At 36.3% G+C, this 16,850-nt stretch overlaps 1 protein-coding gene across 2 annotated transcripts in view; it reads right to left on the minus strand.

Annotated features, from left to right (window-relative positions):
* GABRA4 (gamma-aminobutyric acid type A receptor subunit alpha4) overlaps nt 1-16,850 on the minus strand; it is an 84,895-nt gene that overhangs the window by 54,495 nt on the left and 13,550 nt on the right. For both annotated transcript variants that reach the window (XM_067036043.1, XM_059065965.2), the window contains exons 3-8: nt 14,631-14,698; nt 13,439-13,659; nt 13,184-13,266; nt 10,380-10,523; nt 8,782-8,934; nt 1,583-1,842 (exon numbers count right to left, since the gene is read on the minus strand). In XM_067036043.1, the coding sequence (XP_066892144.1) occupies nt 1,583-1,842; nt 8,782-8,934; nt 10,380-10,523; nt 13,184-13,266; nt 13,439-13,659; nt 14,631-14,698 (929 nt within the window). The remainder of the gene's footprint in view (nt 1-1,582; nt 1,843-8,781; nt 8,935-10,379; nt 10,524-13,183; nt 13,267-13,438; nt 13,660-14,630; nt 14,699-16,850) is intronic.

The following is a 16,850-nucleotide window of genomic DNA, read 5'->3' on the forward strand; positions in this document are numbered from 1 at the left end:
ACAACAGTAAAAGGCAGAAAGGGCATAAAATTACTTATGGGGACTTGGAAAGGGAATAAAACTGTAGATAATCAGGGGGGGTTTTTTTGACTGAAAATAGTATACAAAATTCATTCTAATAATTTTGAAAATCTTGTTGAAACTGATTCCTGTAGAGGAAAATGTAAGCTATCCAGACTTAATGGAAGGACGATAATTTTCCTATCTGCTCACATGCCATCCTTAGAGAACCAGTGTCCAGAGCCCTATGGAAGGAGAGCTATAAACTGTAGGAGCCTTAACAGTTAATCCTTGCCAGGTTAAATCCCTAACCTAATAGTTCTACTGTCATCTTCTATGGCAGGATTTCCCTGCCTGCCTGGTCTCTGAACCAAATCCCACCCCTGTCACAAGGCCCCAGCACTTCCTTCCCACTTTGGTGCTTCAGCACTGTCATAGCACTATCACCATCTAACACACCTAAGTGTTTTACTATATATGTTTTTAAATTGTCTGTCTCCCTACACACTGAAAGATGTTATATAAAGTAGGATATTTGTCAGGGGGCTTTGTATAGCCTTGCTTTTCACATCAGACACAGTGTCTGGCTCATAGTTGGTCCTAAATGTATGTTTGTTAAATGAGTGAAAACAAAGAATGAATGCGTGTATGACTAATTAAGGGAATGAGTTAACACCTATAGAGAATAAAGTTGATGATTTATATATATTTTGATCTGGGCACATGTAGACAAAAGGAGTTTTAGATTACCACTGGTGGCAACCACAATAAGGTTGTGCATGTGAACACAGACATTTTGTTGCTTCAAGGAGGAAGCCAAGTAGAGTGAGAAAAAGAGACAGAGAGAGAGCAGAGTATCAGAGGAAGAGGAGGAGGGAGAGAATGTAGAGAAGGAAGAGGAGGAGAAGGAGGAGGGGATGGCTGTTAGCCTTCTCATTTTCATGAGGATCTTGCTAGTTTTGTACAACTGGCCTCCATGAGGAAAAAGTCACTTTTTAATTTTTTTAATCACAAAATCACTTAATGCCCAATGTAAATTACACTAGCTCTTATTAGGCTCTTTCATATCCTTTTAGATATGTCTCTTTAGGACAAGAATTCTCAGTCTTGGATGTGCATAACCTACAACTATGGGTCTTCTTATTTATTGGTTTTGTTTTCTTCTTACGTACAAGGGCACAGCCCCATGGGATCGTTCTCATGTGGAGCTATGTTAAGAACTGCTGCTTTACTTTGTTCAATGAACTCTACTGAGATGCCTTTCCAACCCACTTAAAGGTATCCACAGGTTTCTTTTAAGCACATACATAAGATTTTTCCCCTCTCTATAAAAATTTTTTAATCCTGAAAAGAACTTTCAGACAACTAGCTGTGTACCTCAAGCTCATCCAAAGCTGTTTAACTTTTAAGCCACTAATCACAGTTTTAAAGTTTAAATGCATGATTATCCTTTAATATTTTTCTGGATTTTTAAATGACTTACAAATTGTCATTGGGATCTTCAACTTCTTAGCTTTTCCCTGGCAGTGCAAATTTGACCAAGATGCTGAAATCTTAAATTAAAGGATATTAAGTCAAATACCTGCAGAGGTGCTTCAGGATGCTTTTCTCTCAGCACTGGAGCAGCTGGAATTTCCTGGGGGGCTTTTAATGTCTTCCTTTTGGCTTTTTCCATTTGAACATTGGTAAAGTAGTTGACAGCAGCAAACTCAATAAGGGCCGAAAACACAAAAGCAAAGCAGACAGCTATGAACCAATCCATGGCAGTCGCATAGGACACTTTGGGCAAAGAATGCCGTGCACTGATGCTCAGTGTGGTCATGGTGAGGACTGTGGTTATTCCTTCAAAGCAAAAGAGCAAAGAGACAAAATACTTTATGGTTACTTCAGTGCAAAAAAACAAACAAAAAAACCTGGAAGTTTGGTGGGGTGAGGGTGACAAAGTTTACAATAACTCAAACCAAACCATCTTTGATGTAAGATTCCAGTCATAGTGGTTCAGTGAAATTAGCACAGGCTTTGGAGTGAGAGACAGATATGGTTCAAATCCTGGCTCTTCTAATCACTGGCTCAGTGTGAGTTGGATTAAGTTAGGAAAACTCACTGGTTTCATTTGATACCCACTTACTGGGTTTACAATGAAGATTAAAAGTATGTAAGGCACCTAACGTATATTGGGTTGATGTTAGTACCTGGGCCAATGTACCTGAGAAATTCAACACACACCTAACAGGAAGTGTGACTCATTGAAGCACTGACTCTCAACCAGGAGTGGGAAGATGGTAGCAATGAAAATTGAAGCATCAGAATTCCTGGGGTAGGCATGGCCCACTGCTGTTGAGAATCTCTATCAGAAAAAGCACAAGTTGTATGTATTTATAGTCTTTACCTGAATATTACTTACTGAATTAAAATAATAAATTTGCTAGCTGTAAAATAGCTTAATTTATATAAAACAACATAGGTATACTCCTGAGAAACAGACTTCTAGAATAATTTGGCTTTAAAAATATTGGACGTCTACTGCCCATCAGTTTATGGTTGGCAGGAAAATATTGGCAACAAGAATAGAGGTACTTCTCACGCATCAATAGGCTTCTGAAGTATATCATCTCCAGAAAAGCCTTCTCAGCCTGGGAAAAAAGTCAGTCCCCATTCTCAATGGAAGAATTCCACTTGCCACTGAAACTATAGAGAAATGCATTACGTAAGGATGCTAATATTTGCACAATTGTCCCTTTCTGAACCTTTGTCTCTCTGTGTATCTAATCCATGTTATGTAGTTAAGCTTGGAAGTTTACATGGAGATTTACCATATCCATTTAAACTCATTCTATGTAATGTCTAGGAAATCTCTTGAATTGACACACCCAGGTGTTTGGGGATGGTGATGAAGACAACAATAACAATGATGAAGGCATAAACTATATCCAGTCCATACTAATCCGTAGCTGAAAGCCAAATAACACATGTTAAACTGAAAAAATAGTGAGTCCCATGCAATAATAGAAGAATAATTATATTTTGATGTAGGGAGAAATAATACTGTCTTCCCAACTCAGCACTTAATTATGTTCTGCCTTGTATTGTTCCCTAATTGTTCCATTTGTGTGAGTTTTGTTTCCACTACTTGATTGAGCATAGACTTAAGGGCATAATGTCTAACACTGCTTCAGGATTTACCTTATTTCACGTAGTGCCCAGCACATGATAAATGCACTGTAAATAAAAATACATTTTTCAGCTCTTCACCAATCCATTTTCTTTCTAGTCCCTTCTGAATTGTCAATGTTTAGAACATGAAAAATTAGAGTAACTGTGTAGCTTCTGAGCTATGGATCTTTCAAAAACATTCCATAAACTATACTGAGGAAGAAAGTTGAGAATTTGGTTGTAATCCCTTTAAAAAATTTTTCAGGCTATTTTTAGCATTTTATTAGTCAAAAACAGATTTTAAAATGTGTTTTTTCAGTCAAATATATAAATACCTAAATGCCTATGAAAATGCAATCTTGTGAATTTAGCAGACTTTGTTTCGAAAAGAGACCTCAGGACTTTTAGGTCTCTATTTTAAATCTCAGGAAAATGGCACCATTCCCATGCTCATTGTGAGATATGTGAATAAACCCTAAATTAATTCTGAAAAACTTTAGCTACAAAATTTAAAGATATATCAAAGTTTTTCTTCTTATCATAACAACTTAAGTTTAATGGCCTATTAAGAATTCAAAAATGTTCTACAACTTTATTAAGCATATTTCCTCTAATAGCATAGAAATTGTGCTGAAAGCACTTGAAAATAAAAAATGAACAGTGCAGTGTAAATAAGAATACTGCTCAGAAATCAGAAAATTTCACAGAGACCATACTGTGATAATCAAAAAGGAAACTGAAACTCAAATATAAGCAACTTAAGATTCTCCATGTTGCTTTGAACATTTTTTTGGTAATAGAACGATTTCTCCTGAGGACCAGAAGTAGTGGTCTTCCTCTTCTCCTACAGTATGAGAAGAAATTCCATTATTAATGCCAAATAAGCAGAGTATTAATTCAATTATTGAGCCATGAATCCAAAAATTACTTTCTGAATGTTAAGGAGGGTGGATCACCATGTTTATGAATATGTTAAATAATGTATGGACATCAACGCAGAAACATTGGCTATGTGGCCGCTTTCCATCTCTCTTTCATTGTCTAGGGTAAACTTGATTCTGAAGTTTGTAGAAAGACCCTTCAGATATTATGGCTCCTATTTTATGACTGTTGGCAAAATTAGGAAAGTAACTGGCATAAACAATTGGCTGAGTGTTTGAAGTTGCCATCCCTTTAGACATTAAAAAGTTTCTCTGCCTGGAGTTCAAATTTAAGAAAGCACTAGCACAACAGGAATGGGCTTATTACACCTGTTTTTAGGTGGAACATTTGGTTAAATAAACACCAACTCAACAGCAAACAGATACCAACTTTTCAGATAAGAAGCCATGCTTCCTCTGCATCGAGGAAGATAGTACATCCGTTACCACATCTACCCTGAAGGCACTTTAATAACCATGGAATTTATTTGACACGTTCAAGTACTGACGCCAGTTCTTGTTTTTAGAGTGCTGAATATGCACCATATTGGTTGGCCCAGAAGCTGGAAGAGGACATGTATGAGTAGGCTAAGACTGTACACAAGAGTGAATTTTTGGCTAGCCACTCCTAGAAAATGAACTAGTAATGATGTACATATGCCAGCTGGCATTTACTCAGATTTCATGTTTCACTATACTGGAATAATTAGAAAACTTAGAGGCATACAACTTTAGAGGTAGAAGCCCTTTCCAGAGAATTTAGCACACTCTACTTCTCATATTTACACTGATTTTTTTGGTTTTGTTTTTGCATGATCTTGAAAACACGCCTGATCCAGAAAATTCTCTCCTTGAGTGAAGAGCAAAATGAGGATTAGGAAAGATAAATACTAGACCAGAATTAGTTTTTTTACCTGAATCTCAAATGAAAGAGTGCTTACATGCCCGCAAATACTTAAAACTTAACTTCCTTAAGGAAATACCTTCGAAAGCATCAATAAACAATTTAATAATTACCATTCTGACACATCTTAGGTCTTAGAAGACTTAATTATTGGGCATAATTTCCCTGGTCAATCAAAACCAATATCTCGGTCCATAAGCACAATCAGAAAGAAACCAATGGAAAAAGCTACCCACAAAGTATCCTCAGCATACAGCCATACAATTTCACTCAGCAGCTCTGGAATTCTCCACAAGCCCCCATGTCCCCAGACCCCCTGTAAAGAAAGAAAGGCACAGTAGAAATGGGAGAGTTCTCAAAGTTAGGCAGAAATTGTCTTGGGTCTATCGCTTAAATATATGACTTTATACAAGTTTCTTAATCTCTTTGAGTCTAGATCCTTAGCCATATGAAATTAATAATGCCTACCTTGCTGAGTTATTGTGAAGATTAAATAAGATGACCCCTATCAGTACATGGCAAATCTTATCATCATTATTATTAGTGTTACTGGTATCCTTACCACATGCTACTTAATTTCCTTACAGTATGTTATCTGGATAGGAAATGTTGGGTGGGCAATACAATATATAATCAATGCTATCTCTCCCCATACTGCTGGAAATCTTTATTATTTGGGGACAAATGGGACAAAACAGTGGCTATGAGTTTATAATCAACCAAGAAAGCATTCAAAGCTTATCAACCAATCACAGTAACTAGAAAATATGGAGAACATTCACATTATAGTATCAAGTAGTGATTCTCAAATGAGGGAGATGGCAGCATGAACTGTCATAGTAATCAATGACACTAAAAATAGTATTTACTGTGTGGTAGGCATTGTTCCAAGGGTTTTATCCAAATTAACTCATTGGGGGCCTCCCTGGTGGCGCAGTGGTTAAGAATCCGCCTGCCAATGCAGGGGACACGAGTTCAATCCCTGGTCCTGGAAGATCCCACGTGCGGTGGAGCAACTAAGCCCGTGTGCCACAACTACTGAGCCTGTGCTCTAGAGCCTGCTCACCACAACTACTGAAGTCCGCATGCCTTAGAGCCCACACGCCACAACTACTGAGCCCATGTGCCGCAACTACTGAAGCCCGGGTGCCTAGAGCCCGTGCTCCACAACAAGAGAAGCCAACGCATTGAGAAGCCCGTGCACCACAACAAAGAGTAGCCCCAGTTCACCACAGCTAGAGAAAGCCCGTGCACAGCAACAAAGACCCAACACAGCCAAAAATAAATAAAAATATTTTAAAAAGCAAAAAAATCCCAAAATAAACAAAAAAAAAACAAAAACAAATTAACTCATTGAATCCTCCTAGCAACCCTATGTAGTAGCAACAATGTATCTTGTTGTAACAGGTGAGGAAACAGGCAGAAATAACTCACTGAAGGTTCACAGCTAATAAGTGGTAGACTTTGGGGTTACAACTTTTGTCTCGCTCCAGAGTCTGCACTTTTGACATGAATGGGTCAACATTATCTGTTCTAGAAATTATTTAAGAACATAGAAAAAAGATGGTATATGTGTTAAAGTAATTTTATTTTTATCTTCAATGATGATAGTTCCTGAAATATTAATATTTTTTGTACGAAGAAAAGTTAAGGGACTTTGATCTGGTTCTCAGCCTCAGCAGATACTTCCTGACCAGTCAGGCTGCCTCTGGACATGATGTGTAAACCCAAGGTTAACTGAGCGCTCACTGCACTCAATGAGAGAATGGACATCAAGCATTTAGCAGATTAATCCCTTGTCGGCAACATGGATGGACCTAGAGATTATCATACTAAGTGAAGTAAGCCAGACGGAGAAAGAAAAATATCATAGGATATCACTTACATGTGGAATGTAAGCAATGATACAAATGAACTTATTTACAAAACAGAAACAGACTCACAGATGTAGAAAAGAAACTTATGGTTACCAAAGAGGAAAGTGGGGGGAGGAATAAATTAGGAGTTTGGGATTAATATATACAAGCTACTATATATAAAATAAACAACAAGGACCTACTTATAGCACAGGGAACAATACTCAATATTTTGTAATAACCTCGGAGGGAAAAGAATATGAAAAAGAATATATATATGTGTGTGTGTATATATATATATATATATATATATATATATATATATATATGACTGAGTCACTTTGCTGTACACCTGAAACTAACACAACACTGCAAATAAACTGTATTTCATTAATAAAAAAGAATTTAGCAGAGTGTCTGGCATTACATAATAATGCATATTTCCTTTTAAAAACAGTTAATAATCAAGGAAACCAGGTCATAACAAAATAAATCTTCCCTATGCAATAGAGCGTATGGGAAAGAGTAACTAATATGTGCTAAGTGCTCCATATACCCTGTAATGAATACTGCACATAATTCTAAATCTTTACTAGTCTATGAAGGAGACATGTGTTATGACAATTTTATGAATGGAGAAAATAAGTGGCAGATGTGGGTTTAAAACCTGACCTATTGGAGTCCAAAGCTTAGATGTGTTTTTTTCTCTTTCATTTTCACACCTATTTTTAATAGCTAAAATTTACTCAACACTTGCAATGAACCTTCACAACTCTATGAAGTAGGTAGTGCCATAACACCTGTTCACTGCCTTCGTGAGGTCACATCCTACCCCCGGCACTGACTCTCCTCTAAGAGTATCCCTGGTAGGATTCCAAAACCTTCTTGAGTGAACCTAAAGGGGTGGGGGAGGGTGTCCGTGGCAAACACCCCACATTCAGGTCCACTGAGAACACTAAGATGCCCTTATATCAGAAGTTCTCTAAATGGATCAGAGGTGGGATGAGAAGTTCCCATTCTCTCCAGTTCCTTCTCACCAGCATCCTTTCAGCTGTTGTGTGATGAGGGATATTATACCATGGCTTCTATTTGGCTTTCTACCAAGTAGAAAAAGCAAAGGGAAATTGGCATCTCTTATGAGGACTATACCTCCATTCCAGAGCAATTCTGATCATTTTCATCCCATAACTGAATGCTTTTGCCACTCACAATCAATAGAAAAAGAATAGAGAGATATGTTAAATTAAATAAATATCATTATAACTAATTTTAATATTTAAAAGCAAGACTGATATGCAAAAGGCTTATTTTCAGCTATAAAAATTTAAAACTCAGGTGTTCTGGACTTCATATGGTTAAGAATATGATATATAGGAAGCCACTGTAAAAACAAAAAGAATAAAATGTGTAGTATTCTGAAAAAAAAGATGTAGGTAGAATATAACAATGAGCTAATAAACTAAGCATATAATACTTCCAATTCCATGCATTTAAACCATTTGCCTTTTGTTCCTCTTCATTAAAAGGCAAATTATTCTAAGGTTTTCATATTCATTCATCCACAACTTTTATTTGTTTTATTTTAAGCTCCCAATGTATTTCATTTCAACACATAGACATGATTTTTAATTCAATTACACAGCATTAAGCTAGGAATCCAAGAACATCACCCAAAGTGAAATTATATTCAGATTCACACTTGGTCTTCACCTGCCAGTTCCCAATAAAGGAAATCTGGTGGAGCCCCAAAGGAAGGGATGGACTGCCCATATCCTCTCAAGCTTTATTACTCTGTATTGGCTGATAAAAATGAAACCTTATGTAATTCTTTACTTAGCACAGCCAGATATATTTCTGTTTAATATTTTGTTAGAGATGATATCTAAAGGTTATTCCCATAATCAAAATGTCAAGTGGACAAAAATACCCAAGAAATGATTATAATTACCGAATACAGTCCTAGCTGGAACTGATTCCTTATTTATCCAGAATGAAACTTGAGAAAGAATTACTGTCATAATACATGGAATGTACGTCTGAATCATAAAATAACCCATCTTCCGTCTGAGGTGGAAGTAAACCGTCATAACGATATATTCACCTGCGAATGAAACATGAGGAAAATATGTTATAGGTTCTGCAGGCAATTATTCAATGGCTTTATAATCATATTTCAGACTAACAGTATTCTAGGCAAAGAAAGTATCAGATTGCGTAACAACACAAGCACTGAGAAATATGTAGTTTCCAACTGTGGGGGAATGATACTGCACGTCATTACACAGAAAAACATTTCTGTTGCATGTAGTAATTAAGCAATTTAATAAGTTGGGCTATAACTTTATAAAAATTCTTACAGTGCTTTCTATTTTAAAGCAATTAGCCTTCACTTTCAGCATTTTCTAGAGCAGAATTTAGACCTAACTTTTATGGAAAATCACTAGAAAAAAATGAAAATACACACACACGAAAATATAAAGCTTAATTTTAGAAAGAATTGGAATACTCAGGTATACATTATATATACATATATGCTTAGGGAAAGGTTACCTTACTGTCTTAGTTTTAGGAAAGAGCTTTATTTCTAAATGTGGTATATGTGAAGAAAAATACAAAGAAACACATATAACATAGAGCCATATGTAACATCCCTGAGTTCAGGCATGTTTTATTGGCATTTAGACAAAAACCAAAAAAGCTAATAAGTAAATATACCGTAAGATTTCTGGTAGCTCTTGATAATATTTTTAATGTTACATCTGAAAGGAATGTATTGAGAAAGTTACTTAGGAAGCAGTAGCTTTATTCTCAGACTGTGAAGTCCAAGATTCAGAAGCCTCAAATCCTCCCCAAATGTATTTTTAATCCCACTTACAGGCTGGAAAAGAAATGTCTTCAAAAACAATATTTTTTCCTGGTGATATGCATATGTAAGGAATAGTTTTAGAATAAGCAATAATTAGCTGTTTTTCCCCACTGAATATGACAAAAACTAAATCCTATGCTTCTTACCATTCACATCCCCAAAGCAAGTACGGACCAAGAATCATCAATAATAATCATCCATCTACTCATGTGACAGCTTTAATATACACTCTTAATATTTTTTATAATTAAGCATTATATTTTGCTTTTACTTTTGAAAAGAGGGTAGCGTAGCACCACAAAAATTGTGCAAGATTTTAAAAAAATGCTTTGGGGAAAGCACCAAAAAACAGGGAAATCCAGTGCTCAAAAATTAATGGTCAGATTTCCCGCCTCAGAATTCTGTTGAAAACAGTTTTGATATATTTGATTATTGGCTTTTGTTTCTAAATAAGAAAACCACATCACTTCTCACATGTCACCAACTCAGAATTTATTTTAAACTAAAACAAGATTTAAATATAAATAAAGAAAGTCTGAACTGTGATTTATGTATCAACTTTATTTCTGGAAACTTTCAGTTGTTCCCTGAAAACACGAGACATTTCAATGAAGAAGCTAGGACAAAACTCCATTGCTAATGCCAGGTAGCATATTGACTCAAATTGTTAAACATCTCACCCGTGATGGATTTGATAGTTTCACTTGATACAGTTTGCCCAATCAAGTCATACTGAACTAAGCTGGAAGACTCCTTTGGAACTTCTACTGATTTCTCAGGACCTTTTGTCCACGTATAAATCATCTCACTCTTCGGATAAGCATCTGGATGAGAGTACAGAATGTGGTTAGATTCAGAGCTCCTTTTCCATCAGCAGTGATGGTCAACGATTAAGAATATTACACATGTTCGGGAAAGATGTAATAAATAAAAACAAGAATCATTATGATTTATTCAAACACGTTTAAGATTGAGAAGACTGTAAAGATGAAATAAACAGCCTTGCAATTGGGCATATTTCTTATTTTTATGCCAAAGTTTTGGAGGGGAGACTATAACTAAGGCAACTAAAATGGTATGTATGCATCAGTGCACTTGGTATGTTTCCATACTAATAGGATAAAAAGTTGAAAAGCAGAAATAATAAACCCCTAAAAGTACTGTACAACTGCTACTCCCTTCCTTTCTAACTCACTTCCAGTATTTGACCAATATCAACTTCTTCCATCCTAATGCAGCTCTGCCAATTAGAAATGTACCAGATGCTGCCTATAATAATACAACAACAAAAGCAAAAAGAGCAAATCCTACTGTTGGGAGAGCTCTCCAGGGGTCACCTATTCCAGACTCTGCCTCTGGGCAATACCCATGCTTTTTGGGAACCACTCTGCCAGTAACAACTGGCTATGCTGTTTATCAAGCTCTCCAGGGAATGTACTTACACAACCAGTTCCACTACCTTTAAACTCTCACAATCAGACCATTTTCCCTTCATCTTCAACAAATCCCTCCCAGCGGCAATTCAAGCCCATTTTCTATTATTTGGTGTTCAGTACAAATGGAGACCAGCTGCTTGCTTACCAGTCTACCCAGAACAGATAGCTTGGCTCACACACAAATGAGTTCAGAAGAGCAAAGATGAATTGTATGCTACCCTCTGCAAACCTTCCTAAAAGGCCTAGAGCACAGTAGGTCCTCAGTGAAAGTGTTTAATTCTACAAAAGGAATTGATACCTAGGGAGACTATCTTTATAAGCGACTTTGCAAAACAAACTGTAAGGCTTGTGTTGTCATTTAGCATTATACAATTGTGTGTCAAAGTTTATCTTCTGAAGTATATTTATGCTTAATCATACATTTAAAGTCCCAGAATGCTATGATCCTGCATGATATTTTAAATCAGTTATCCTACTATTGGTTATCTTATAACCATTTTCCCCCGTTTTTTCTTATGCCTATGAATTGTAAACATAGTGAAATGTTATTTTTCTCCTTCCAAAGTAATTAAGTATCTTTATTTGATAAGTATGATGGGCCTCTCTTTTCAGTTCTCCACCCCAAATCATCAGCTTCCAAGGAATGATTTCTTTATTTTATACAAACCCTGATGGAGGACCAACTATGTTCAAGTCACTCTGAAGAGTGTTCCATGAGATCTGGGGGTGGAGAGGGGGCGGTGGATGGGTGGGAAAGGACTTTCCCTAGATTAGAGCTATCTTGGGTGAAATTTAAATTATAGCACAAATAGTTTTAAATTCTGGCCTCAGTAAGATCGACCTTTCTGTCCACGTATTTTTTTCTGTTTTTATCTCCTCTCATTAAATCACTGGTCAGGGAGCAAAGGACCCTCTCTAGCTTCAAGTTAGGCCAACGGAATACTGTGATTACTGTGGGTTATAAAAAGAATGGTGACTGCCGAGTCTCATTAAGTTAAGCAATGAGCAATGATAACAGCAGGCAACAGTTTCACAATCAGTGAGACTAAGAATGTGAAGCAATAGTAAAAGTCAGCATCTATTTTTGGTAGATTCTGATTGAGTCAAATATTTGAGGCAGGCATTAGAAGAGACGATCACATTTTGCTGCCATCTCTGAGAAGGCAGCTTGGGGGAAAGGAATTCCATATTTTGTCCTACCCATTCATTTTATCCTCTTGCCTTCAGGTCCACAAAATATCCGAAATCCATCTGTCTCACATCTCCTCTGGTACCATCCTAGTCTAAGCCACCACCATTTTTGTATCAATATTAACACATACAGCCTCCTACTCTTCTCTGCTTCTCTCTAGCATCTCTACAATCCTTTCTAGATAGAAAAGCTGAAGTGAAACTGTGAAATGTCAATCAAAGAGTGCCACACCCCTTAGTAAATCCTTCCAAAGGTGTTCTAAAGCACTTAGAATAATATCCAAACTCCTTAATGTGGTCTATAAGGCACTATACTGTCTTGCTCTGTCTACATATCAGACCACACCTCCTACTCTATTTTGGTCATGCTTCGGCAGCTTTTATACTAATAGTGCTGCTTACGCTATTCTAACCTATGTCATGTCAGGAAGACCCGAACTTTCTTCTGCTTTTTTCAAGTCTGCCATAAAGGATTCTGCTTGTAACAGAAACTATTAAATTACAAAAACAAAAAAAAATCATTTATACTTTCTATGTTACACCACCATCACATGGAGTTCAGAGGCCCCTAAATTTCACCACGGATCACCAACCTATTAATTATGAGTCAATCTACCTAGGCTATCTAGGTAGGCTAGGTAAGTAGAAATATGTTTTTGCTTTTTTGGGGAAAAGGGGTTGTTTTTACTTCTTTATTTAAATATATTAGATAATAAACAGTCTCCTGTAAGTCAGACCTTGGACAGTTGTTAGGGACAGTGATTTAAACGTTGGACTATGGAAAATCATGCACATATAAAAATATCAACTTGCGTGAGATAATCATAAATTCTAACAACATTTTTATTGTAACTTACAACTCCCAAATTTCAAAGGGCATGCATGACCATCCATGGGGAAATCCACCAATCTCATGGGACACTCTGCACTTATGGTGAGTCTATGATGGAAAAAGGCAATTAAACAAAATCAACACTTTCTTTAAAAGTAATTTAAAGATCCCTCAATGAGGAAGCAGGAAGGAAGGAAAAAAAGAAAGACAGGAAGGAAGGAAGGGAAGAAAGGAAAAAAGAGAGTTAAAAAGATAAAAAGCAAAAAAGAAAAATGACTACCTCATTGTGTATAAAATAGTGCCATTTCTCATAATTCTAAAAAGCTTATTTGGAGCTGTCATATTATGTGAGACAGATTTCTTTCCATTCCTGAAGAAAGTATCAGGAGTCCATACTTTTGTTACCATCATATTGTTCAATCTCAGAATTTCAATGGGGCCATCATATTTTAGTCTTTTGTCAATCCATGTCTGTCTGAAGAACACATCCATTGTGTATTCCTAGGGAAATTAGTTGGTGACATATTCAATCACAGATGACTACACATAAATATGCAGAAAAATGTATTAAATTCTAGCCTCTTTCCCACTCCAGAAAGACTATCCCAAATAAAAACAAATAGGAGCAATTTTTTTAAAAAAAATCAACGGAGCAAAAAAGTGTCAGCAATTAAAGCATGTTATGTCCATCTTTATACCTTAATCTTCTACATTTGTTAGATAAATAATCATACATATTAATCATTCAAGAATAATTACTATAATTTAATAAAACCACCAGCACCAGGTAATTACGGTTGTACTTTGTTTTAAATCAAGCGGCAAAATTAGTTAATGTGTAACAAATATCACTGCATAATTAATCATAAAATTGTAGGGATCTCTTTAAGGCAAAGTAAAATATGTAAGAGAAATTTTATGACCACAGAATTTATTAACACTTGCCTAGAGTTAAGGAAAAAAGTAAAATAGTTTCTTTGACCTGGAAACTGAAAATCTTTAATATTAGAGAACACAACTGAATGAACAAATTTATCTTGACCAGTGCTTGATGTTCTAAGCTCTTTATGCCTGAGAGATGGAAGTGGGGGGCAGGGTAGTGAGCACTTGGGCCAACAAGGAATTCTAAATGCAGTTAGGACTACAATACAGTTTCATACCAAAACAAATTACACTCTCTAATTTTCTCCTCCTCAATAATTTTCTAAGGGAAAAAAATACTACATACATGTTGTACTATGGGGACTAGTAATAGAACGTTCTTTCCTTTGTTGAGAATGATTCCAAACCCAAAAATATTCAAATGTTAGAGCTGAAATGCAAGTTCAACGTCTTACTTTTGTAAACTTTTTAGGCTGTTCTTTGACTTTATAGCTCTGTGTGATCGATTAAAAAATAAATGCTAATTGCCCTCTTTTCTGCATGTTTTTTTTCAAACCTCAAAAAGTACATTTAATTTCCCAAATACCTACCATTTCAACATCAGAAACAGGTCCAAAGCTAGTGACATATATGTCAGTTTTCACTTCTGTAACAGGACCTAGTAAGTATGAAGTAAATAAGTGTGAAAAAATAATTACGAATCTTATAGGCAAGGTGGGTTTGATAATTAAAAAGTAAAGAGAGGTTATATATCACGTTTTTACTAGCATCTTAAATTTTCAGTGGGACAATGAAGCTCTACAAAAACTGAAGACAAAAGAACAACACAACCAGAAAGCAATGTTTACTTACAGTCAAAAAGAAACCCCAATTACTTACCAGGAACCTTATTTCTTCAAAGATACATCACCCCTGGGCACTGTTACAACAGGCAGTGCAGGGAACAAAAGCTTTTAGCCTTTGTGATTTTTTTTAGTCCATCATCTGATTGGCCTTTAGTAAAGAAGTGAGCTGTTAAAAAGAGGGAACTTAACCACAAGAGTGAGGAGGAGATAAACCATAATGGCTGTAAGGAATGCATCTTTGGCTAGTTAAAGATATTGGTAAATAAACACAAAAATGAGTCATGTCACCTTTAACAACAGGTAAACCATCCACTGGTAATTAGGACCAAAGTCAAGCTCTCCTAAAAGTTAGACCTATTTATGCTCTACCACCTACTTGCTGTGTGATTTTGGGCAAGTTACTTAACTCCTCAACAGCAGCAACCATAACTATCAGGCAAGACTGTTGACGGAGATCAAATGAAATTGCTCCTATGAGATCATGAACACAGTTACTCTCTCATGAAAGTACTTATCCGGTATTAGTTTCTCTTTTCTTCCAATAATGGCCATTACTGAGATTCTTTCCTATGTCTAAATAAAACTGGTTCAGGAACAAGTATATGGGTGTGTCTGGCAGAAGAGAAAAGTGGGAGCATCATGACAATGGGCTGACACAGATTTTAGACAAAGGAAAGTTGCTGCAATCTGGGTTTAGCACGATGCTTAAAATCAGAAATTCTGGAGTTCAATTTTGGCTCTAACACTTTCTAATTATATGATCTTGGTCAAGTCACATATCATCAGAGGTAAAGGTTTTAATGACTATTAACTGAAATAATACATGTAAATCAATTGTCCCAGTCTCCAGAACATAATGTGCTCAATAATGATAGCAATTGTTATTATACATATCAATTTTAATTACTAATAAAAATTTTAAATTGTTGCAATCTTGAACATCATTTCTTAAATGATGGTTTATAACACTGTATGTCCAGGGGCTACCTATTCCATACTGGAAAGAATAACATCTGCTATGAAGATGGACTATTTCCCTTGAATAATGGCTGGGCAATTGGACTACGGCCAAAAAAGACAAAGAACAATTGGGATAGCTTAATGCCCTAGGTCTAAAGTTACCCTCATAAAACAAATGAGAATACCTCTCCCTCTATATGGTGAAGATTGAGCCACAGAAAGAAAAATAGTTTGAAGGAGAAAGAAAATTCTTTTTTTTGAATAAGTATCCTAAGAAAAATATATCCTCTGTAAGTATAGTAAGAGAAAAAGTAGAGATCAGGCTGATCTGCCATGAGTTTTCATTTTTAAAAAATAACACCTTTGGAAAACAGAGAGAATAAGTATGAGAAGTTAATTGAATTTTCATTTGAATGAGAAATTGAAAACAACAACAAAAATATGATAGTAACAAGTTTATTAAAGCCAAAGCGTTTCAGGAATAGATAGGTAATCCAGGAAGCAAGTAATGTGTGTTGAATCCTAGTAGATGGAGATTTCATTCAAAAAGATTCAAAAGTGGGAAAAATCACTCTGCTTTTTTTTTTTGTGGTACGCAGGCCTCTCACCGCTGTGGCCTCTCCCGTTGCTGAACACAGGCTCCGTGGCCATGGCTCACGGGCCCAGCCACTCTGCAGCATGTGGGATCCGCGCGGACCGGTGCACGAACCCGCATCCCCTGCATCGGCAGGCGGACTCTCAACCACTGCGCCACCAGGGAAGCCCCTGCTTGTTTCTTAAAGACAACTGCTAAAGTGTTAAAAACACTACTTCAGTGCAAGTCAGGACAAGGAGAGATAAGTTACTCAGAACAAATAAGGTTGAGTAGGTCCTGACAACAGGACTGTTTGATGAGAATCTTGAGAAATCCAGTTACTTTGAAGATCAATTTAGGATACTGGTTCTCAAACTTTAACTGGATCAGAATCACCTGGTAGGTTTGTTAAAGTACAGATTGCTGGACTC

The sequence above is a fragment of the Kogia breviceps genome, chromosome 6, assembly GCF_026419965.1.
Source record: "Kogia breviceps isolate mKogBre1 chromosome 6, mKogBre1 haplotype 1, whole genome shotgun sequence".
Lineage (NCBI taxonomy): Eukaryota > Metazoa > Chordata > Mammalia > Artiodactyla > Physeteridae > Kogia > Kogia breviceps.